Raw genomic sequence first — 23,992 nt, 5'->3', positions numbered from 1 at the left:
ATTGGAGGGGAGGAGAAAAAGCAGTTGGATAGTAAAATTTTACATTAAGGTAATTTCAAGAGAGGAGGAGGAAATGATGGTGCTGGTTACCTAATAAAGAATCTGTTTGGATTCCGTGACAGACAAGTTGGAAATGTTTACTATTTATAGATCAACTGGCACTACTATTAAAATATTAAAACAATTAAATATTTCTTTTGTAAAGTTAGACCTATAGATTCAGCATTATATTTGAAGAGATAAAACAAAGTGTTTAGTAACTGTGGCAACAGGTCCTATACCTTATCACAGCAGAGATTCTTCGAGATAGCATTAGTATATTTAAATAATCCTAGGTTTATATAATCAGGAATGGCTCCCTTCCCTGGGCTAGACTTGATTTTTTTTTTTTTTTAAGATTTTATTATTTATTTTATTTGACAGAGAGAAAGAGACAGCGAGAGAGGGAACACAAGCGGGGGAGTGGGAGAGGGAGAAGCAGGCTTCCAGCTGAGCAGGGAGCCTGATGCGGGACTTGATCCCAGGACCTGAGCAGAAGGCAGCCGCCTAACGACTGAGCCACCCAGGCACCCCTAGACTTAACTGATCTTTTAAAAATAACATGAAAGTTTTAGAAAATCAAGATATAAAAGATCAAAGGGTTATTTTACTATCTCCTTTATTTTGTACCCAAAGACAATATTCCTACTGCTAATGAACTTTTTTCTTTCAAGAATCTAAGCAAAAAAAAAGAAAGAATCTAAGCAGTTCAGGAATGCTACTCATTTGCCCTGGGGGTGGACATACAGCAACTCCTCTAACACACAGAACAACCCTGTGGGAAACACCGGAAAACTGCTTGAAAGGAGGAGTCCTAATCTTCTCAAACGGGGGGTCTTCATCCGAGCAAGAGCTCACTGCTCTCAGAAATTTCCTTACACTACCAGACAGCCTTCTGTTTGCTTTCCTTGGTGCACTCATCCCCCAAATATTTACTCAGTACAATCATGTGCACTATGCTGAGTGCTTGTGATAATATGGTGAACAAGCCAAGGTCCCTGCTCTTTGGGCATTTACGTTCTAATGTTGAGAGAAAAAACAATAAAAAAGGAAACAACAAAACAAACTGGATTTCAGAAACAACAAAACAAACAAATGTGACTGGACAGAGGAGGGCTGATTTAGATTGGGTAGTGGTGTTCCAGCTGAGATCCAAATGACAGGTCAGCTAGGAGAAAAACTGAGGGACAAAGTGTTCCAGGCAGAGAAAAGGTCTCGAGGCAGCAAAATAGATTTGGGGTGTTTTCAGACACAAAGAAGTGTGGCTGGAACATGGTGAATGTGGGGAGAGAGAAATAGTAGATGAAGTTCAAGAAGCAGGCAGGGTCTAGTTGACCTAGGGTCTTAGGGGCCATGGTGAGGAGCTTGGATTTTGCTTGATGTTATTTCATATATCCTGACTATTCTCAGGAGACCTGAGTTTGCCTTTTGCCTTATCTCTTACCTTTCACTTCCTGAGACTGGGCTCTCTGCTTTTCCATTTTCCCTAGTTTTCTGCCTCTGCCTTTAACTCTGCTTATCCCAGGAAGGCTGACATGGCTTTAGCCTGAATTATGTTAAAATGTCATTCCATCTATTTGGGGCAAAGGGCTCTTTTAAAAGCAGGCTCTTACGTGACTGCACAGGTCACCTATCCACAAAGCTGGCCCTGATCTTAATAAATACTCCTTTTAAAAAATGCCTTGTATGGATGAATGATTTCTGCTTTCATTTCACCTGGTCTGTGAATATAAAAAATATATAAACTTTTTAAAGATCTTTTAAATAGAGTAACTCCTTAAACATGTGGCTTAAAGGAAGCTGCCAGGAAATAAGAAACTAGGATATCAAGACTTACTGAGACAACTTCATGATGTCACTGCAATCACTGGAAACTGTGATTACCCAGCTTATTCTCAAACTATAATTCACTTGCTCTTACTATTTATTGAGATGCATTATTCTTCCTCTTTTAGGTATAAGGAGATTATTAAAATATATAGCAGCCAAATACAGTTGTTAGTACTGTTGGAATAATTGCTAGATGTTTCACATTGCCAAATGGATCTAGTTTTATTAGGCAAATAGCTAAGAAATGCAGCTCAGTGACTAACAAATTAAGATTAAAGTAGCAATTTCCTTAATTTATATTATGCATTAAAAATACTAAAAAAATGTAATTACAAATCACAAATCACATTTTTAAAACGATACATCTTTATAATCTTTAAGTTTTCAGAAAGCCTGAGAACCAATAATCAGATAAGAAAATGTGTGACTATCAGGGCGCTTGGGTGGCTCAGTCAGTAAGCGTCTGCTTTTGGCTCAGGTCATGATTCTGGAGTCCCAGGATGGAGTCTGCATCGGGCTCCGGCTTAGCGGGGAATCTGCTTCTCCCTCTGACCCTCCCCCTCTCTTGTGCTTTCTCTCTCACTCTCTCTCACATAAATAAATAAAACCTTTAAAAGTATATAAAAAAAGAAAATGTGTGACTATCAAATGGTTTCTCTTTTTTCTTTTTTTCCCCCATTTTTCCTTTTTTTCCCACCTTCACCCATCTTGCTCACCTCCATCCCCCAAAATGGCTTGTATAACAACCAATTTTACCTATTATGTAAAACTGGACATGATCATAGCTAACTAGGAAGTGTTCACAAGGTTTAATTACTTACTGCTAAAGAATGATATTATAAATTAAAGGTGCCAAGTCTGAAATGTCAGTCCAGCCCGTAATATTTTAAGTTTGTAATCAACATCTCTACCTGCAGAAAAGGGTTGTACTAACCTTGCCCTGAGGTGCTCCTATTCCATTCACGGTAGAACTCATTACTTAGCATTAATTACCATAATGATTTATGCAATATCACAACCATACTCAGACTCAAGAAAATTATAGCTAACACCATTTTACTGCTATCAAGATTACTATACCATGGAAAGGAATAATTTCATTTGCAATTACAAAACAAAATAATAGATGCCAAGACAAAGACACTATTACTGACACACATTTATACTGCTATCTGTTGCTACATGGAAGGGGTGTCTGGAGGCAAAAAATGGTTAAGGGAATGTATTGTTGTTTTCAACGACACTAACATTTGCATGAGGTCTGAGTCTATGCTGTTAAACTCAATATATGACAGGTCTTGTCCTGAAAAAGCTGACAATCTGGTATAAGAACTAAGGTAGATACAGATGAAAAAGATTTTCAAACATTAATACAAATAAATTTGTAGAATCATAGCATCTTGGTTTTTGTGCCAGAGTAGGAAAGAGTCAGAAGATACTTGGATCTTACCAGCTTTGCAATTTTCTGGTGCTGACCACAAGTTAATCAATTACTAATACTCACTCAAGGTGACTACCATTACTCACCTCAGTTGCCTCCTAACTGCTCTACTTCCATTTTTTGCCCCCCTCCCTTTAATGTGTTCTGCACAACATAACCAAGGTCTTTTAAAAAATGTGAATCAGATCATATCACTTGAATGCTTCTACCTAAACTCTGTAGTAGCTTCCTAATACTTTTAGAATAAAATCCAAGCCCTTGGACATGGCTTAAAAGGCTCTGTATTATGTGGCCCCTAATATACCTGTTTTGACCTTATTTCCTACTACTTTCCTCCCTGCTTACTATGCTAGGAACACAGCGGCCTCATTTTTGTTCTTCAATGCTATCTAGCTCTTACTTGCCTCTGAGCCTCTGCATGGCTTGGAATTGTCACTGTGCAAGTAGGTTCCTATCATCATTCAGGACTAGGCTCAAATGGCACATCTTCAGAGAAAGACTTCACTACCCCTTCTCATTATTATTCTCAAGCACACTCTCCTATTCTATTGTCTCATGTACGATTGTTATCTGAAATTCTCTCATTTATATATCTGTTACTTGATTATCTCCAGAGTCCCCCATTAAAAAGTACACTTCGGAAGAGAACTGATCGTGTTTGCCTTTCTCTGTGCTGTAGCCCCAGTAGGTTGAACAAGGTCTGGCCCATGCAAAAGCGCATTAAATAAATTCAATGTTTTTTATTTTTTTTAAGGATTTTTTAAAAAAATTATTTCTTTATCTGACAGTGAGAGAGAGAGAGAGCACAAGCAGGGGGATCTGCAGGCAGAGGGAGAAGGAGAAGCAGGCTCCCTGCTGAGCAGAGAGCTGGACATGGGGCTGGATCCCAGGACCCTGAGATCATGACCTGAGCCAAAGGCTGCCGTTTAACGGACTGAGCCACCCAGGTGCCCCAAATGTTTTTTATTAAATAAATGCTATTTATGTATGTCTCAGGCTTTCAGTCTCCTCATCCCTAAAGGGGGGATAATAATACCTGCACCAGTCATTAGAAATAGAGCCTAATGATTACCAAATTTTTACTCTCTCTCAGGCAGAGTGAAAATCACTTTATAAGCATATTCTCATTTACTACTATGATTTCCATTTTACAAATAAGGCCACCGCTTCTTACAGTGGTGAAATAACTGGCCTAAGGACACAAGGTGATAGCGGGATGCGGGCATGATCCCAGAGCTGCCAAACCTCAGAATGTGGGCTTTTTTCTCCACTCCTTTATACTTTCTAGAAGTTTGTTTCCTTCCATTACAGAAAATAGGCTGTGCCGTCTGATCCCCTCAGGTCCTACTTTGTCCTGTGGGTCAAGCGCAGAAAGGTATTACATCCCCCACAGGGTTCTTTTCCAAGATGAACATCCCCATTTCATTCAATCCTTTCTTAAAGCATCTTCACGTCTTGGTCACTCTTCTCTGGACAAACTCGTTTGACAACGTCTCTCTGCTCCAGAACTGGTCATTTTAACTGGACAAATGGTTAAGGGGCATCAGAGAAGTGGAAGGCGATTCCCAGCGGCTGAGAAAATGCAGACGCGTGAGTGTTGTTGTGCGCTGTGGTGAACACAGGCAGGCTTCCTGGAAGAGGTGATCCCTGAGCTCAGGTCCAGGGCAGTAAGCAGCGGCGGGAGGCTGAGGGCCGCTAGGTCGAGACAAAGGGTGGTGGAGTGGGTTTAGGAAGACCAGGGACAGAAGCTCAAATGATGATGTGTTTCCATCCCGCGGAGCGCATGGCGTTTCCCTAAAAGTAACTTTGAATAGGCACTGGAGGGAAGCAAAGTGGGAGGAACAGTCATGAAGCAAAACGCGAACTTACCCGTAATCTGGCAACCCGGCCTCCGTAGCCCGACTGCAAGCGCCGCCACTTGAGGAGCCCTGTAGCCGGAGCAGCGGCAAGCTCCTCCCAGTTGTCGCGAGACTGGCCAGCCTCGCGAGACCTGTCCTCTCGTCCCTGACGGCGGGAGCTCTCTCCCGGGGCTATGGGGGGGCTCTGGCGTCCGGCATGGAGGCGCGTTGTTTTCTGTGGCTGGCGCTGGAGCCACCCCGGGTCCCCGACCAGGGTTGCCGAGAGGGTAGAGCCGTGTCTCAGGCCGGGAAGGAGTGGGACAGGAAGTGCTGTAAGGGGGCAGAGGCGGCTTGGGACATGGAGGTGCCCGAACCCTGGCCGGGAGTTGGCCCTGCAGCCGCCAAGGCGGCCGAAGAGCACGAACCCTTTCACACGCGCGCAGGAGGAAGACTGGCGGCGTCGGAACAAGACGGTCCTCACGTACGTGGCCGCGGCCGCCGTGGGCATGCTGGGGGCGTCCTACGCCGCCGTGCCCCTTTATCGGATTTATTGCCAGGTAGGGGCCGGTGCTGCCTCCTGGGCGGTGTCATCAGGAGGGGCGGAGGTGCAGGACAGGTCCCTGGATAGCGATCGCTCCTCCGTGTCGTGTTGAAGGGTCTGAGGTTGGCTACCAGAGAGGAAACAGGCTTTAAAAAGTACTTGCCCAAGCTTACCAGAAGTTGTTAGTGGTAGAGCTAAGAACCCAAGCCCCTGTAGCAGTCGTGCTTATACCGACCACACTGCAGAGTGGAATGCCGTATCTCTGAGCTACACCACCGAAAACGTCCGCAGCCTATACTTTGCTCTCCAAGCAATCTGCCTTACCCTTTGGCTGCTCACACACGTGTTCGCTTCTGAAATATAAATTACATTAGTGCATTCCTTCTGTGAGCCATGTATGGTTTATGTGCGAAGGTTAACCCTGGAAAAATGGGAGTATGCTTGTAAATTGGGCTTAAACCGGGAGTACTTTTAATCCATAGAAAGAGGCATGAGTTAGGCGTTTGGGGCTTCCCTCCACTGTTAATACATAAGTGTAATCTGCTTACCCAGGGCCCTTTTTAGATCAGAAACCCTAATGAGGTTCTTCGAGTGTGGTCCCACGGAGAACCACCGGCACATCACGTGGGAACTAGTGTATGTTGTTGGGTCAAGCTCCAGAGCTATTGATTCAGAAACTCTGGGGGAGGGGCCCAGCAATCTGTGTTTTAGTAAGTCCCCTAGATGATTTTGATGCAGACTAGTATTTGAGAACCATAAACAATGGCAGACTTTACGTATTTCACATCTATTCTCCTTAATAAGTAGTAGTTTGCTGCTTTGGCTAGGCATTAGGTTTACTAGTGGAGTTGCTTTAATAAACATGTTAGGGCTCCCTCACCCCAGAGATTCTGATTAGGTCTGGGAAGGGGCCAGGAATTTGTTTAAGAAACATAAGTGAGAGCTATATTCACTTCATTCACTAAGTGTTTGAGAGTGGTTCTCCCAACTTTGTTGTGAGGGGGAAACATCTGGAGAGCTTTGAAAAATCCTGACACCCAGGTCACATCCCTAACCAATTAAATTACTCCGAGTGGGAGTCAGGCATTTGTAATTTTTTAAAGATTCCTCAGGTGATCCCAGTGTGTAGCAAAGTTTGGGAATCACTGGTTAACTGCCAGTACTGCTAATGCCTGGCTTACTTCTCTCCTTTTGGGGATTAACTTGCCATTATTTTCCATAATGACTAAAACAGCATAAGTCAAAAGGACTTTGCAGTCTCCTAATATTAGCATTTATGGGGTATTCAGTAGCTGGATTTGGGAGGATGAATATAGAATGTGAATTAGTTTTCATCAGAGGGCAGTCTGGACCTAGTAGGAATCCCCAAACTAGCAGTTGGTTAAATCATAAACAAAACTGAATCCAAAATTACCAAGTATAAATCTCCGCAAACCATGAGGGGAGAAGGGGTCAGTTTTATTCTTCAGGGAGTATTTAGCAATGTCTGAAGACATCTTTGGTTGTCACAACCTGGGAGGTGAGCAGGGAGGGTGCTACTGATGTCCTAGTGGGTAGAGGCTAGGGATGCCCCTGCACAGGACAGACATTCCCCCTCTCCCCACCAAAAAAAAAGAAAAATCCAGAAAAACCCAAAGAATTATCCAAACCGAAATGCCATTAGTGGCAAAGTTGAGAAACCCTGTTTCACACTGAAGTGAATGACAGTATTTTGTGCATGTGTGTGCAAATGCAGGGCAAGATAATAAAAATTGTAATTTGTAATCCTAAACTTAAATCAAGTTAGATGTTACATAGTGACATTCCCAAAGGAGCCTTTCACTTTTGGAATCACAGAACTTTAGAACCAAAAATAAGAATTATATAAACAGTTTAATACAGTGACCTCACATTTTTTTGAGTATGGAAAGTGTAGCCCCCTAAAAGTAAGATTTATTCAGTTCTTGGAGCTAGTTAGTGGCAGAACTATACTAGAGCCCAGGACATATTCTCATTGCCCTTTTCTGTTCTTAAGTTTTCTATCAAATTTGCAAATTTGAAGAATCTATATTCAAAGACTGCCTGTCAGAATACATTAAGGAATCTTTATTCAAGTGACTCAAATTCTTCGGAGTTATATCTTAAAACGTAAGCATTATAGCTCTTTTGGGCAGAAAATATACTTATTAAACAAGGATAAAATCTTCCCCTAGCAGCTTTTAGGTTTATAATGTAATTCAGTAATGTTGCATGGCAGTTGAGTGCAGTTAGTTGACTTGTGTAATACGTGGAAGACAGTAATACTACATTTTGCTGGGAGTCTTCCCCTAGCCTCAAATTTGGTATTTTTTTCCTAGTATAGTAACAGATTAATTATCCGGAGACCAGAATTCTGGCAACCTCAAGCATCAGAAGAATGATGACCCTGGAAGTAAGGATTTTTTTTAAACATCTCTGATGATAAGGAGATAATTAGTGGCAATGAAGATAGGCAAGAAATGTCAGACACAGATGACTCTGATGTCTTGTGATTGATTCATGTGCCAAAGGGATCAGTTTTTCTGATTAACCAATTATATTTATAAAAGCTGTACTATACGAAGTACAGAAAAAAAGTTAAAAAAACATTTACCAACATGGAAAAATACTGTTGATGCTTGAAAAAAGCAGAGTACAGAAGTGAAACTACAAACTAATCTATGCTATAAAAGTTATGATATGGAAAAGGATCAGACAGGACTGTGGATAATGGAATTAGTTTCATTGAAATGATAGGGTCGTGGGTAAGTTTTACTTCTATTAATGACTAATAGTATATATGAAACACTGACAATAAGTAGAAATATGTTTAATGGAAAGTTAAGGTAAAATTCTGAGCTGTATATTATCAGTAAGGAGTCTGTTTTCTCTCAAATGACTCATTTTTTACTATGTCCAATAACCAAGTGATTACTGAAAAAATATAAGTGATTCTAATAAATATAGGCCCTTGACACCCCAAAGGTGGTCAAGCCATTGACACATTAATAAGAAGTGGTCAGTGACAGTATATAAACTGGGCTTCTACTAGATTATTAAATTGTTTTTAAAATTTGTTTTTATCCAATAAATCATCACCTGAAAGTATTGTTTGACACATTATCCTGTAATATTCTTAATATCTTTAATACCTAGACTACTGGTCTTGGAGGATCAGCAGTAGCAGGTCATGCATCAGACCAGATTGAAAACATGGTGCCTGTTAAGGATCGAATTATTAAAGTCACCTTTAATGCAGATGTGCATGCAAGTCTCCAGTGGAATTTTAGACCGCAGCAAACAGAAATATATGTAAGTGACTAAAGTAGTTATTAAAAGATTATTTTTTTCATTGTAAAAATTACTTTCTTTCATCACTTAACCTGTTTCACAATTTAGGAAACACTCATGTAAACTTAATCTCAAAATACTAAGACTCCATTAATGTAATTCTTTTATTCTCACAGACTACTTTTTTAAATTTTATTTTATTATGTTATGTCACCATAAAATACATCATTAGTTTTCTTCAATGTAGTGATCCACGATTCATTGTTTTCGTATAACACCCAGTGCTCCATGCACTACGTGCCCTCCTTAAAACCCATCACCGGGCTAACCCATCCCCCCACTCTCCTCCCCTCTAAAACCCTCAATTTGTTTCTCAGAGTCCATAGTCTCTCATGGTTCATCTCTCCCTCCGATTCTCCCCCTTCATTTTTCACTTCCTTCTCCTAATGTCCTCCATGCTATTCCTTATGTTCCACAAATAAGTGAAACCATATGATAATTGACTTTCTCTACTTGACTTATTTCACTTAGCATAATCTCCTCCAGTCCCATCCATGTTGATGTAAAAGTTGGGTATTCATCCTTTCTGATGGCTGAGTAATATTCCATTGTATATATGGACCACATCTTCTTTATCCATTCATCTGTTGAAGGGCATCTCGGCTCTTTCCACAGTTTGGCTATTGCAGACATTGCTGCTATGAACATTGGGGTGCATATGGCCCTTCTTTTCACTACATCTGTGTCTTTGGGGTAAATACCCAGGAGTGCAATTGCTGGGTCATAGGGTAGCTCTATTTTTAATTTTTTGAGGCACCTCCACAGTTTTCCAAAGTGGCTGTACCAACTTGCATTCCCACCAACAGTGTAAGAGGATTCCCCCTTCTCCACAACCTCTCCAACATTTGTTGTTTCTTGCCTTGTCAATTTTTGCCATTCTAACTGGTGTACGGTGGTATCTCAGTGTGGTTTTGATTTGAATTTCCCTGATGGCTAATGATGATGAACATTTTTTCATGTGTCTGTTAGCCATTTGTATGTCTTGTTCGGAGAAGTGTCTGTTCATGTCTTCTGCCCATTTTTTGACTTGATTATTTGTTTTTTGGGTGTTGAGTTTGAGAAGTTCTTTATAGATCTTGGATACCAGCCCTTTATCTGTAGTGTCACGTGCAAATATCTTCTCCCATTCCATGGGTTGCCTCTTTGTTTTGTTGATGGTTTCCTTTGCTGTGCAGAAGCTTTTTATCTTGATGAAATCCCAAAAGTTCATTTTTGCTTTTGTTTCACTAGCCTTTGGAGATGTATCTTGGAAGAAGTTGCTGTGGCCGATGTCAAAGAAGTTACTGCCTATGTTCTCCTCTAGGATTTTGATGGATTCCTGTCTCACATTGAGGTCTTTCATCCATTTTGAGTTTATCATTGTGTATGGCGTTAGAGAATGGTCGAGTTTCATTCTTCTGCATGTGGCTGTCCGATTTCCCCAGCACCATTTATTGAAGAGACTGTCTTTCTTCCATTGCATATTTTTTCCTGCTTTGTCTAAGATTATTTGACCAGAGAGTTGAGGGTCCATATCTGGGCTCTCTATTCTGTTCCATTGGTCTATATGTCTGTTTTTGTGCCAGTACCATGCTGTCTTGGTGATCACTGCTTTGTAATATAGCTTGAAATCGGGCAACGTGATGCCCCCAGCTTTGTTTTTCTTTTTCAACATTTCCTTGGCGATTTGGGGTCTTTTCTGATTCCATACAAATTTTTTAGGATTGTTTGTCCCAGCACTTTGAAAAATGTCATTGGAATTTTGATCAGGATGGCATTGTGAAGGTATAGATTGCTCTGGGTAGCATAGACATTTTAACAATGTTTGTTCTTCTGATCCATGAGCATGGAATGTTTTTCCATCTTTTTGTGTCTTCTTCAATTTCTTTCATGAGTGTTCTGTAGTTCCTAGAGTATAGATCCTTTACCTCCTTGGTTAGGTTTATTCCGAGGTATCTTACGGTTTTTGGTGCTATTGTAAATGGAATCGTTTCTCTAATTTCTCTTTCTACAGTTGCATTGTTAGTGTATAAGAAAGCAACTGATTTCTGTGCAGCATTACTGAATTGCTGTATGAGTTCTAGTAATTTGGGGGTGGAGTCTTTTCGGTTTTCCACATAAAGTATCATGTCATCTGAGAAAAGAGAGTTTGACTTCTTTTTTGCCAATTTGAATACCTTTTATTTCTTTTTGTTGTCTGATTGCTGTTGCTAGGACTTCTAGAACTATGTTGAACACTAGTGGCGAGAGTGGGCATCCTTGACGTGTTCCTGATCTTAAGGGAAAGGCTCTCAGCTTTTCCCCATTGAGGATGATATTCGCTGTCTCACAGACTACTTTTGACAGTGCCCTATACCTAATGTAACAGTATACTTCAAGTTATATGATACTGTAGTAAAAGTCAGTTTGGAACAATGGAAAATGGCATCTGTTCTTATTAGAGTCATATTAAGAATTCACTCTCTGATGCTATGTAGTTGATTTCCCTCAGGTATAGATAAGGGGGGAAAGTTTAAAATCATTGGTTACAATGAAAAGTAGTTTACGGATTTAGATAAAAAATATCCCTGTCTCAAAAAAAAAGAAAACTGAGAAGCTTTGAAGTAATCATATTAAATAGTCGTGTTCAACTTCAGAAAAGATACACCTTAGAAGTTTCCTAAAATCTTGACTAACTGGAATCCTAGAAGATTTAATTGAAATTATTTCATGAGCTGAGGAATAGCCAGAAAAGCTTCATTATGACCCTTGTTGGAAAACCCTTATAAATGTTGGTGTCCCCCCCCACCCCAGGTTAGTAAACATTACTGAATCTCTTCAATGATTGAGGGTTTTATAGGTTATGATTTTTAATATTCTAATCACATAGTACTGTACAAGATAAAAGTGGCTGAATTGGTACAAATAACAGAATCTTTTGGAAATCTATTTTTTTTTAAAGCTTTGCAAGTTTTAAAAAATGTGTTCTCTCAAAAAGAGTATTCGTGCTTTTTGGTCAAGTAAAAGTTCTATTCAGTCAGTTTTGTTCTGGTTATAAGTTTAATTTACTCTAGTTGGTAACCTCTTAAAAAGAATCTTTGTCAGTCATAGGATATTTAGGTAAAGTGTTTAGGAGTCAGACTTGGGCTGTGATAGGCTTGGCTCTCCTTGAACATTTTAAATAATTTAATTTGCAGATTATTGCTTGAAGACTTCAGATATGCAAAAGGACAGTCCACAATTAATTATGAATAGAGCACTGGTTCCACTGATACATGCAAGTAAAATTTGAAAACCAGATATTCATGGGTAGTATTCACAATTTATTTTGCTGACCCTCAGTATTAGTTTAGATAAAGTATTGTGGTCTGATTAGATAAAATAATATGACTAATTTAGTAGAGAAAGGAGGTGCTGTGAGATTATAAGTATTGATAATGTATATTTCCTTAAAACAGGTAGTGCCAGGAGAGACTGCACTGGCGTTTTATAAAGCTAAGAATCCTACAGACAAACCAGTAATTGGAATTTCTACGTACAATGTTGTACCATTTGAAGCTGGACAGTATTTCAATAAAATACAGGTACAGCTTAAATATGCAAACTTTAGTACTAAACTTACTGCAGTGTTTAGTAGAAGCCAATTTCTGAAAATGCATTTCTTCTAAACATTAAACTTTTCTTCCATTGCTTAGAACAGATGAACCAAATGGGTATCTCCTTTTAAAATTAGAAGAGGAACAGGGTGCCTGGGTGGCTTAGTCGGTTAAGCGTTGGAGTCTTGATTTTGGTTCAGGTCATGATCTCAGGGTCATGGGATCAAGCCTGGCAGTGGGCTCGGTGCTCAGCTGGGAGTCTGCTTCAGATTCCCTCCCCCACTCTCCATCTGCCTCTTCCCCCCCCCCCAAAAAATTTGTTGAGTCTCAATTTTTTTTTTTTTTAATTTTTTAAGATTTTATGAGTGAGAGAGAGAGAGCACATGTGCACGCTCACAAGTGGAGGGGAGGGGCAGAGGGAGAAGCAGACTCCCTGTTGAGCAGGGGGAGCCCATTGAGTCTCAAAGCAAAAATCAAATGTTGTTATTCTGTCACAGAACTTAGATTATAGTTAAATTTTTTTATAATATTTAATTGTAGTATGCTTACTAAAGCTAAGAAATGGACCATTATTTCTATTCTAATAGAAACTAAACAAATACCTTTTTATAACTTCTAGTGCTTCTGTTTTGAGGAACAAAGGCTTAATCCACAAGAGGAAGTAGATATGCCAGTGTTTTTCTACATTGATCCTGAATTTGCTGAAGATCCAAGAATGGTGAATGTTGATCTCATCACTCTTTCTTATACTTTTTTTGAAGCAAAGGAGGGGCAGCAGTTGCCGGTTCCAGGCTATAATTGAAGTCAGCACCTAAGTCTTGCTTCAGATTTGTGATTTTTGAAAAATCATGTATCTGTATCTTGTCTTCTCAGGGGAGAAATATTCTACAGTAATGTGAAGCTATTTTAAATATTTAATGCTGTTTTTTTTCCCCAACTAATTTACCCTACTTAAAATTGAACGGTTTCTGTCATAAGGAATCCACATGCCTATTTAGAACATATGACTGTTCAAAACCATAGAGTAATATAAGTAATATTAAAAGTAATATTGATAAGTAATAATAAAAGAAACTGCTGTTTCTTAAATATGTAGGCATGGACTTGATGGTTCAGTTTAATTCTGTTTGCTCCCCTTACAGATTAGTAGCCCTTCATACGTGTAGCAGTGAGTATTTTTATTATTCCCAGGGTTATCTGTTTTAGGCTCCAGGTCATAACTTCTGCCCATTTTTATTATTTCTAAAATAGTTGCTTACTACTTTCTTTTACTGTGGATAGTCACTACTTTAAAAGCTCAAAATGGAAGAAGAATCACTTAACCCTAACAGCTTGCCCAGAGAGAGATTACATTCTGACTTCAGATTTGAGTATTTTTCCTTTAGGCTCTAGGGCTATTTTATATTCTGAAATTTTGGCATCATGAAAATGAAATAAAATGCACAAATGTTTAGTAGGATTATAGCATTTCCTATGATAGTTCAAGTCCCTGAATGTTAAAATGTAAGTGTGGAATTGTGAAGACTCACATCAGAAGTTCTATGAATGAACTCTGTAAAAAAAAAAAAAAAAAAAAAAAAAAGTATTGTTTTAATAGTAATTTGTCATTGTAATTTATGACATGAATGCACAATTTATTCTGAATGTTTTCCAGTAGTGTTTGTTCCAAATAGAAATATTACAGTAAAAAGGGGAGAAAAAAGATAATCTAGTATTATAAAGAATCATATTTCAAGGCAACTTTAATAAACAGTCCAGTGACCTCTTCAGGGTACCTGAAATATAAATCATGAAGGCTTTTACAAGTTATAATTCTAATTCTAAACAAGTATTATTTATAAAAAAGTACAAATTGACTTTTACATTCAACTTAGTTAAATGAAGGCACTCAATAGTCTTCATAATTATTTTGTAATAAAAATCTTCATCTACTCTTATCACAGCTGTGTGAGGATTTCTTTTCTAAAGGTAGGAAGCCCTGTGAAACCTAAGATGCTATCATTAAACTACTTGGCCTCAGTACAATGGATTTTTCTTCTGAAGTTTTAAATGAATATATGTTAACCCAGGTTCTTTTGAGATAAAGTTTAAACTGTGGTCTGGAAGCGTAAATGTTCCTCTGGAACTGTTACTCTTCTGTGAAACTTCATTATTGCTGAGGAGAAATGTTCCACCAAGCTTCTGATGTGCTGGTAGGTCTTGTCTTCCGGGCCTCAAAGCTGCACAGGGTCTACATTTTAGAGAGTTGGCACCTCTAATGTAGTTAGTGAGCTGGTCATCCACTTTCACCTAGAATAAAGAGAATATAGCCACCCTGCATTCTTTCCTTTTCTTCCCCCATTCCTAGATAACTAGAGAGTCACAAGCTAATGCAGAAAGGTGGGAATGTACTACTTCCACGGGGGCAGATATGAGGGGAATAAATAAGGTTAATGGGTTACTGGTGGCCATGCATTCATTAGTAAATAAAACAGGATGACTAATACAGCAAATAGGAAGAATCCAGGCCTATTGGGATGAGCAATGAGTGGGTTTTACCAGTTAATAGGTATTAACTATACGTAAAAGATAAATGTCTATTTCAGTGCTAAGAAGTTTCTATTGATCATTATTTTTGTTAGCATTAATATTTCTATACCATAAACCAACTTCTACATTCCAAAGGTTCATTATTTTTAGCTAACAAGCTCACAAAGATTACAATTTGATGATTAGGAGAAACTTTTGTACTAAGATTTCACTCAAGTGCCATTATAAAATGTAAATGATAAAAACAGAAAGTGACAATTACACTGAAATTCTATAGAATGGGGAATGTAAGTTGTATAACTTGGAAGTCTACCTCAACAGTCACTATGACTTGGAGCTCCTTTCTGGTGATGAACATCAATTTCTTCATAAACAGCTCTGAAACAAACAAACCATCATGGCAAAAAGGTTACTATAAATCAAAGTACTATTTTGGCTTTTAACTACCAACACCTTAACTAAAACTCTGGTGCCATTTTGGGTATTCAGGTTATATCAGTGAATAAAATCAGATCTCTGCCCTTGAAGCTTACATTATAGCTTTTTTAGAGCCTAATGTAATTCCAATGCATCTTATAAATATGTATCTCATATAACCAATTCATTTTACTTGTGACTTAATGAAAAATGTGGCTCAAATATGGACAGTTTGCTTTCTGCTTTACAAAAAAAAAAAAAAATTGTTCAGTTTTTCCAGGTTTCTAAACATTTAAAAGTACTAACATTCTACCTTTTAATAACCTATGTTATTACAGTCGAAATTCCTGAGCCCCCTTCAGCTTATAATTGTCATCTCTGTACCTCATTTATAGTAATTTTTTATGGCATCATGCAGTTCTTCATATATGTCTTACATGGCCTGTAGCTAAGAAAACATCTAAACCTACAAATACAACATTGATACAGTACAGCAGAGCATGGCTGGGGAAAAAAATCTTACAAAAAAATCATAGCAGGTTGAAGCCATGTTCACCAATGTCACAAGGCCCCAAGATGGTCCAGAAATTTTAATGTGTTCCCACAAAACTATTTCAACTTCTTTGACTCCTTAAATCGCCGGTTCCCCTCCTCTTACACTCTTGGTCAGAAACCTCACTAATAGGTAAATTAAATGCCTTGGTATGGAAACTTTCTCATCTCCCTATCACCGAATCTTCAAGTCTCTCTCCATCTATACCACCATCTGCTTCTGTGATCCTACCTACACCTGGCTTCTCAAGCATGTTACTCACTTAGTCCTCCCTGTTTTTGAACCTCTGGCCTCCCTATTATATCCTACCGGTCAGCATTCACAGATGATCCAGCATCTCTCATTTTCTAAAACAAGGCAGTCCTCAATCCCGTGTCTACTTGGAGTGATCATCTCAGTAACCTCTAGCTACCAAGCCACTTTCCACCATCCCTTCATGTGGAAGTTTCTAGTATCATCTATACCGATCATCCCTACTTCTCTCCTGTTAACACACTAAAATCTGGCTTCTGTCCCCATCAATCTAGCAAAACAGCTTTTACACCAAGGATTTCCTTCTACTTAATTAGTTTTCAGTTGTCATGTCTGCTAGTTCATCCCAGTTGTGCACCCCCTTCTTCTGGTTTCCAAATTGCTATTTCCACATCTGCTAATAATAGGCTCCCTATTGCTCTCTTTGCTCTTGGCTTTGGCTGTTCCATTTCCTTGAATATGTCCAAACTCTCTCTACTTAGAGTCTTTGTACCCATTGTTCCCTGGGTCTACAACACTGATTCCCAAACTTGTCACCTAATAATTGCAGGTCTCAACCTTAATGTCACTTCCTTAAGCTTTCTCTAGCCCTCATTTAAATTAGTTCTTCCTGTTATAAACTTTCAAGTCACCATGTTCTTTCATACCATTAACACAAACTAAATGCATGTTCATCTGATTTCTTTTTCCTTTTTTTTTTTGAGTAGGCTCCATGCCCAGCATGGACTTTGAACTAATGACCCTACCCTGAGATCAAGACCTGAACTGAGATCAAGAGTTGGATGCTGGGGCGCCTGGGTGGCTCAGATGGTTAAGCGTCTGCCTTCAGCTCAGGTCACGATGCCAGGGTCCTGGGATCAAGCCCCTCATCGGTCTCCCTGCTCAGCGGGGAGCCTGCTTCTCCCCCTGCTCATGTTCTCGTTCTCTCTCTCTCTCTCTGTGTCTCGAATGAATAAATAAAAAAATCTTTAAAAAAAAAAGAGCTGGACACTTAACAGACTGAGCCCAGCTTCCCCATGATTTCTTCTTCCACACTAGATACAACCTCCATGAGGATGGGGAGGACGTCCTGTCTCTTGTTCAGCATTATAAATTAGGCACCAGTCATTGTCCTTGGCACGTAATGTTCAAGGATGCCAAATGAATCGTGTGTACATATATGTATACAACTTCAAAAATATTGTACTCATCCTACTAGAACAGAAATTCTTAACCTAGGGTTCATGGACAACCAGTGATGTGAAAATTCCAGAACTTTTTCTACAAGACTTTGTGGTTTTCCTTAGGGAGAAGTTCTTAAGGTGAATTTCAAAGGAATGAGACACCCTACCCCCCTCAGAAAGAACCACAATGGTAGAGAATTCCAAAGCTCCACCTCTCCAGCTTCTCTCTCTCACGTCTCATATCTGTTGCACTGTCATATCTACTTATAATTTCCTAATTAACTGGAATATAATAAACTCCTACTTCCTCTTTGGATGCTATTTGATTTCTAATTCCTTAAGCCACTAATATATTCAGTGATACTTTATCAAGCAGAATAACCTAGGGAAATTTTGCAGGCCTACATTAGGAAAAAATATTTAATGAACTCCTCTAAGTCTGTTAAAATTCATAAATTATTCCAAAATGGATCACTATATTAGTGGTTTAAAATCACGGGTCAAAACCTCAAATGCTTAACACATGCTGGGCCAATCAAATAAATGGACAAAGGGCCAGTTGGGGCCTGGTGAACTGCAGAGCATACCTCGTCTTAATGAGGCAGCTACTACTAAGTCCTAATGTAGTGCTAGTATATAAAAATGCAGGCCTGGCATTGCCACAGTATCAAAGGAATCCAGAACTCCAGATATTTTTTTTTACAATATCCCAGTTTTTTATTTTTGGCAATTTATTTTTAAATGCACGGTTTAAATTCCAGATAGGTCAAACAAAACACAGCTGTAAGTAAGATACTGCCTAAAGGCTGCCAGTTTCCCAACAATGGTTTCTATAAAATTGCTTTAATCCTTTTTAACAATTCTGGGGGTAATCGTCAAAGTATATTAAAGCTCTAATTAGCCTACTATTGCATAAATATATACACTTGACCAATATGAAATCATAAAATAATACTCTAAGGACTTCAAGTTAAGAAGACATGTTTACACTAATGCTTTATTAATCCATTTTAAGTTGACATAGAGTGAAGACTAAAAACAAGTGGTTTTTTTTGTGATTAGTAGTTAAAGAACAGTTAAAATAATCCATCAACGTGGTATTACTTATGTCACCAATCAGTGAATATAGTGCCCTTCTCAAGCTGGAGAGAACCTGACTTTCTCCCAAGGCATCTGCGTGGAACCCGTTAATGTACGTGATGGCTCTGGTTATTTCTTAATGTGCAGCCCCCAGCATTTTTATTTTTTAGTCATAAAGCCGAGCACAATAAGACCATTAAGAGCAACAGCCTCCATAAAACCTAAGTCATTTTTAATAAGGTCATCAATTTCTGCCAAGACCTAAACAAAATTAAATGTATAACCAAGCCCTGTTAGCTCTGTTACCAAAGGAAACCAAGACGAAAAGTAAATTAATCATTTTGTAAATGACTTACTCTGTAGCGACAGCAGGAGCTAAGGGATCAAACTCCATTACCTTGTAGTAACTGGGTGGCTGGAGATCATTCTTTGTCATTGCTTTAGGCAAAAAAAAAAAAAAGAAAGAAAAAAAACCCCAAGCAGTAAACACACATTGTGCTTTTCAAGAACACATGCACAATTAATATTCTCTTTATGATTCAGACTTCAAACATAAGACCCTAAGAAACCTTGACAACCAGAAATAAATACAACTGGTATTCTAATGCTACTCCCACATGCAACAAATCTATATATAACAAAAGGACTTCCAAACTTCAGCTAAAGATTCATTTACCTCAGCATCCCAAATACAACATTCAGCACAACACAAGCATTTTTATAATCTAACGTCAGTCGTAATGGTATCTCTATGCCATGAATTTACTTCATGGAGCTTAAAAAAGGACATGAAGTCCTCATTCTTCCTATATAACTATTTTCAATCAGAAGTAAATCTCTGGCAGACTCCTGTATTCTCACCAGTTTCCTTACTCAATGCAAGTAACAGGTCTCAAGTACCTGGATGATTGCTGGGCAAGGAAGGCAGTCTCTGGCTTGACAGTGTTGCCGGAATGTTCTGCAGACTAACTGGCTGTAGTACTGAATTTGAATATTCTGGAAACTGAAGAAAGTAGAGCACAGTGTTCAAATAAACATTCTACATTAAGCTTTTCTTTTGTTATTTAGATTCCTAGGCTTCTAAGTGGCACTATTCCAAGAACCATATACTCCCAATTGGAATTAGAAATTATGAACTATTATTTTTTAGGTAATAACCATTTATAACTACTTTTCTCTCTGGTTCCATGCCCATTGTACCTCATTTCCTATATAAAATGTAAAATTAACATGTTGTTTTAAAAAAAAACCAAAAAAACAAATATATGGCTCAGTCTAGATTCTGTTGTTTCCCATTGGCTAAAAAATCGCAGCCTCAAAAAGGCAAATAAATCTTTAACTCTACAGAAAGGCATAAAGTGATGGCATTGAATCAGGACTGATAAAGATTAATGGGAATATCTTTCTTCTTGTAAACTTCCTCATTCATTTCACAAATATGTCCTGGGCACCTACTAGACGCCTGGCACTATAAATAAAATAGGCCAAATCCCTGCACACTTGAAGCAGACAATCAACAGATGTAAACAGATGTCCGATAACAAGTACTCTTAAAAACAAAACAAAACATAAAAATAGGGTAACAGGGAGAAGAAAGGCTGGGATAGATGGGGTGGGTTATTGCTGTGATGGTGGTCAGGGAATGCCTCACCATTAGAGACATTTGAGCACAGCCCTGACTAAGGTGGGTGCTGTGACTACCCGAGGGGACACAAGGTCATCTCCGAAGCAGAGGAGACCAGGATGGCTGGAGTAGAGTGAGCCAAGGAAGAGAGGTGAGGTTAGAGAGGTAATGGGAGAGGTCAGATCAGCATTTCAGGTGTTTACAAAGTAAAACAGAAGAAAATCATAGGTGGGTTTAGAGCAGTTAGGTGATGTATGACTTTTTTTTTTCTTCTTCTTCCTCTGAGACTGCTCTGGTTTGAGAATAGATTGTATGATGGGGATGGGAGTGGACAGCGAGGTGAAAGCTCAAGCAGGGTAACCTGAGGAGGCCACTGCAATATCCATCTGTGAGAAGTGGCTAGATAATGCGTATGCTGTGAAGGGAAAAGGTGAAAAGGTAGAGGTCAAGCACTGTTTTCCAAGGTTTTGACTTAAGCAACTGGAAGAGTGGAGGGGTCCTTTACTGAGGTGGGGAAGCCTGCAGGAAAAGCAGGTAGAGAGCCAGGACTGGGAAGAATGCAAAAAGAGATTACTCGGACAGTGAATTTGTGAGTTCTGAGTTTAGAGAAGGGGTTTGGGCTGGAGATACCAATTTTAAGTTGTCAGAGTCTGAATGGTACTTTAAGATAAGAGACCAAAAGACTAGAAGAATGAATGTGGAAAGAAAAGTCTGAAGCCTAAGCCCTCGGGTCTGCAACACTAGAAGGCCAGTAGAGGAGTGGGGGCCAGCAAAGGAGCTAGAGAAGTGGAATTGAGAAAACAAAAGTGAGTGGTGTCTGAAAGTCACATGTGCGAAAAAGGAGGAAGTGAGTGATTCTGTCACCTGCTGCTGATAAATCAGGTAAAAAGAGGACTGAAAATTGCAGTACTAGATTTAGTAATAATGGAGGTCACTGGAGACCATGACAAGAGCCAAACCAGCACAGTGGGAGGAATGAGAGCCTGTATGAAGTCTGTCAAAAAGGATGGAAGGGAAGAAGAGGAGACAGCTACTATTTACACTAAAGGAATTTTGATCCGTGACCATTTTTCTAACAGAAGTAAGATTCAACTTCTCTATTTTGAAAGACTAAAAAGAAGATAAAGAGAGGTCCTAACAAGGGCTGTATCAACACGTTATAGGACATGTAACAAAACATTGAACAGAACATGAGATTCAATGACCAGGAATTCCTTCTCAGCCATGATAATCTGCTGATTGGGTGTGCTGCCTGGGAAGGGTTTCATTACTTACACTTTCATATGTAGGACTTGAGGTGATGTTCTGGCTGGTCCTTTGGGCAAACCTAGGAGAGTATAAGACAGCATGATTACCCTACAGTGAGAGCACAAAAGCAAAAAGATGACTTCCTGCAAACAAAATCTAAAATGTACCTTCAGACTGCAATGGAATATTAACTTTATATAACAACTCCCATCTGGTTTCAGTGCCCACCAGCTTTTGATACCCAAATACCAAAGAGAATAAAGACAAAGCACTATCCCTTGGCAGTGGTAGCCCTGAGATCCTGAAGTATACATAATATACTAGTGAGAACAAGCCATCAATTTTTCCATCAGAGTAGCTACCACCCCATCATTTCCTGAAGGATGAGAAGGAATCCAGAGTAGAGGTTAGGAAGGAGGTGGGAAGGGCCCTGGTTTTATATAAGATAGAACACACACACTTTGCCCCGTCTTTCCCACTGAGGGCAACTACAAAACCTGGACAGGATGCATGGAGCAAATATTTGAGGGCTGAAAAGTGAATAGTTACAGGATAGCTGGGAAGACGACTGAAATTTGAATATCACCAAATCACTGTGAACTTACCTTTTTTTTTTTTTTGCCCCTCCTGTATACCTGAACCTGAATGCAATGCAGCCTAAAACCCAAGAGTAGGCAGTGAAGACAGAAGGTTCTAGGAGAAGCCCTTTTGTTCTCACTCAAGGAGGAGACAGAAATCCTAATGCTCTAAAAAGAAGATAGAGGTTTTCCCCTTTTTTCTTTTTCTTTCTGTTCTCTTGCCCTCTAAACCTGAGGCAATCCCAAAGTGGCTGCAGTGACAGTAGAAGTAACAGGGACCTGTAGAAGTTTATTCATCTGAAGGGACCCTTTCTCTCCAACAAGTATAACTGTGATCCCAGAAGACAGCGCAAACCCAGTCTTGTTTTGTTTTGTCTTTTCTGTCCCACTACTTGGTCCCAGACACATGTACAGTCAAGGAAATGCATGGCATATAGTAGGGTAACTGAATCTGCAGCTTTCTGACTGGAGAACCAAAAAGGCAAATCCTAGAAAAGTAAAGCACCAGAGAAATCACAAAGAGGAGGAAATTAAGAAAAACCTTAAAGTTGTTTATGAAATCCTGAGCTCACTCCTTGATCTGTGCCTCTGTGGATCTGATCCTCTGTGGATTTGATTGCCTCTGGGATGCAAAAGATATTGAGAACTAAACACACAACCATCCAGACCTCAGGGTGGCACACACGAAGACAGATCGGAATAGCACCACAAAGGCTTTGAAAATGTAACTACTTTGGAACCAGTGACCTCCATATTACCAAATCTAGCACAAAGGCGGCAGTCTGAAGCTGAGGTATGAACCTAAGGAGGTTGTTTGCCTTCGAAAATCAAAAACAGCACCATCCTCAACAGGATTTAAATATGAGCAAGTGTATCCTAACATTAAAAATGCCCAGGATACAATCCAAAATTACTAGGCATGTGAAGAACTGGAAAAATTTCAACAGGCAAAAAGAAAAGGCAATCAACAGAAGTCGGTATCAAGAGGACACAGATGTTAAAATTATCTCGGATTTTAAAGCAGCTATTATAAAAGTGCTTCAATAAGCAACTGTGAACACTCATGGGAAAAAATGGAAAAATAAAAAGCTGTTTCAAAGAAAAATAAGATACAAAGAAGAGCCAAATAGTCGAAAATACAATAACTGAACTTTTAAAAAAGTTACAGAATGAGCTCCATAGCAAAATGGGGATGACAGAGGAAATAGGCAGCAGAGGAGTCCAAGATGGCAGAGGAGTAGGAGACCTTAGTTTTGTCTGGTCCAAGGAATTCAGCTAGATAACTATCACATCATTCTGAACACCTGCGAACTCAACTGGAGCTCTAAGAAAAAAAACAGCTGCAACTCTACAAATAGAAAAGCGGCCACTTTCTACAAGGTAGGTGCAGAGAAGTGAATCTGAGGTGATATATCGGAAGATAAACTGGCGGGGGAGGGAGCCTCCGTAAGCCAGCTACCCGAAAGTGATAGAGCAGTGGAGTGCAAAATCGGAACTTTTAGAAGTCTGCTCCAGTGAGGGACATCCCAGCCTGAAAGGCACTCAGATGGCGAAGTGGGGCAGAATCCTAGGTGGCACAGTGTGTGTGGTCTCGGAATCAAGGTGTAAAATGAGAAAAATATGCAGCCAAGAATACTTTATCCAGCATGGCTGTCATTCAGAATAGAAGGAGAGATAAAGAGCTTCCAGGACAAACAGAAACTGAAAGAATCTGTGATCACTAAACCAGCCCTGCAAGAAATATTAAAGGAGAGGGGCGCCTGGGTGGCTCAGTTGGTTAAGCGTCTGCCTTTGTGCTGGGATCGAGTCCCACATTGGGCTCCCTGTTTAGTGGGGAGTCAGCTTCTCCTTCTTCCTCTGCCCCTCCCCTCCCTGCTCATGCTCATGCTCTCTCTCTCTCTCTCGCGTGCTCTCTCAAATAAATAAAATCTTTAAAAAAAAAAATTTAAAGAAATAT

The 23,992-nt window shown here is 39.4% G+C and overlaps 3 protein-coding genes across 12 annotated transcripts in view; 1 reads left to right on the top strand and 2 right to left on the bottom strand.

The window, feature by feature from the left end:
- The window catches only part of STXBP4 (syntaxin binding protein 4), a 222,109-nt gene extending 216,849 nt beyond the window's left edge, over window positions 1–5,260 (bottom strand). For 2 of the 4 annotated variants that reach the window (XM_032429269.1, XM_032429266.1), the window contains exon 1: window positions 5,180–5,259. The gene's annotated coding sequence lies outside the window, so the exon portion shown is untranslated. Of the gene's footprint in view, window positions 1–5,179 lie in introns of all 4 variants that reach the window. The other 2 variants (XM_032429268.1, XM_032429267.1) reach the window with 2 other exon arrangements.
- On the top strand, window positions 5,259–14,528 carry LOC116647720 (cytochrome c oxidase assembly protein COX11, mitochondrial). Its single transcript, XM_032429270.1, has 4 exons — window positions 5,259–5,705; window positions 8,843–8,998; window positions 12,454–12,579; window positions 13,211–14,528. The coding sequence occupies exons 1-4, from the start codon at window positions 5,343–5,345 to the stop codon at window positions 13,391–13,393; spliced, it is 828 nt and encodes a 275-aa protein (XP_032285161.1). The 5' UTR covers window positions 5,259–5,342; the 3' UTR covers window positions 13,394–14,528.
- A 136-nt stretch (window positions 14,529–14,664) lies between these two features.
- TOM1L1 (target of myb1 like 1 membrane trafficking protein) overlaps window positions 14,665–23,992 on the bottom strand; it is a 76,731-nt gene continuing 67,403 nt past the window's right edge. For 6 of the 7 annotated variants that reach the window (XM_032429260.1, XM_032429261.1, XM_032429263.1 and 3 more), the window contains 5 exons: window positions 21,485–21,536; window positions 19,486–19,588; window positions 18,942–19,023; window positions 15,434–15,498; window positions 14,665–14,880 (listed from right to left, as the gene is read on the bottom strand). In XM_032429260.1, coding sequence (XP_032285151.1) covers window positions 15,435–15,498; window positions 18,942–19,023; window positions 19,486–19,588; window positions 21,485–21,536 — 301 coding nt within the window. In that variant the 3' untranslated portion in view covers window positions 14,665–14,880; window position 15,434. Of the gene's footprint in view, window positions 14,881–15,433; window positions 15,499–18,941; window positions 19,024–19,485; window positions 19,589–21,484; window positions 21,537–23,992 lie in introns of those variants that run through there. The other variant, XR_004302358.1, reaches the window with a different exon arrangement.

This window comes from Phoca vitulina, unplaced genomic scaffold, assembly GCF_004348235.1.
Source record: "Phoca vitulina isolate PV1807 unplaced genomic scaffold, GSC_HSeal_1.0 scaffold40, whole genome shotgun sequence".
NCBI lineage: Eukaryota > Metazoa > Chordata > Mammalia > Carnivora > Phocidae > Phoca > Phoca vitulina.
The sequence above is the reverse complement of the archived record's forward strand: the minus strand, read 5'-3'. Positions and strand labels throughout refer to the sequence as shown.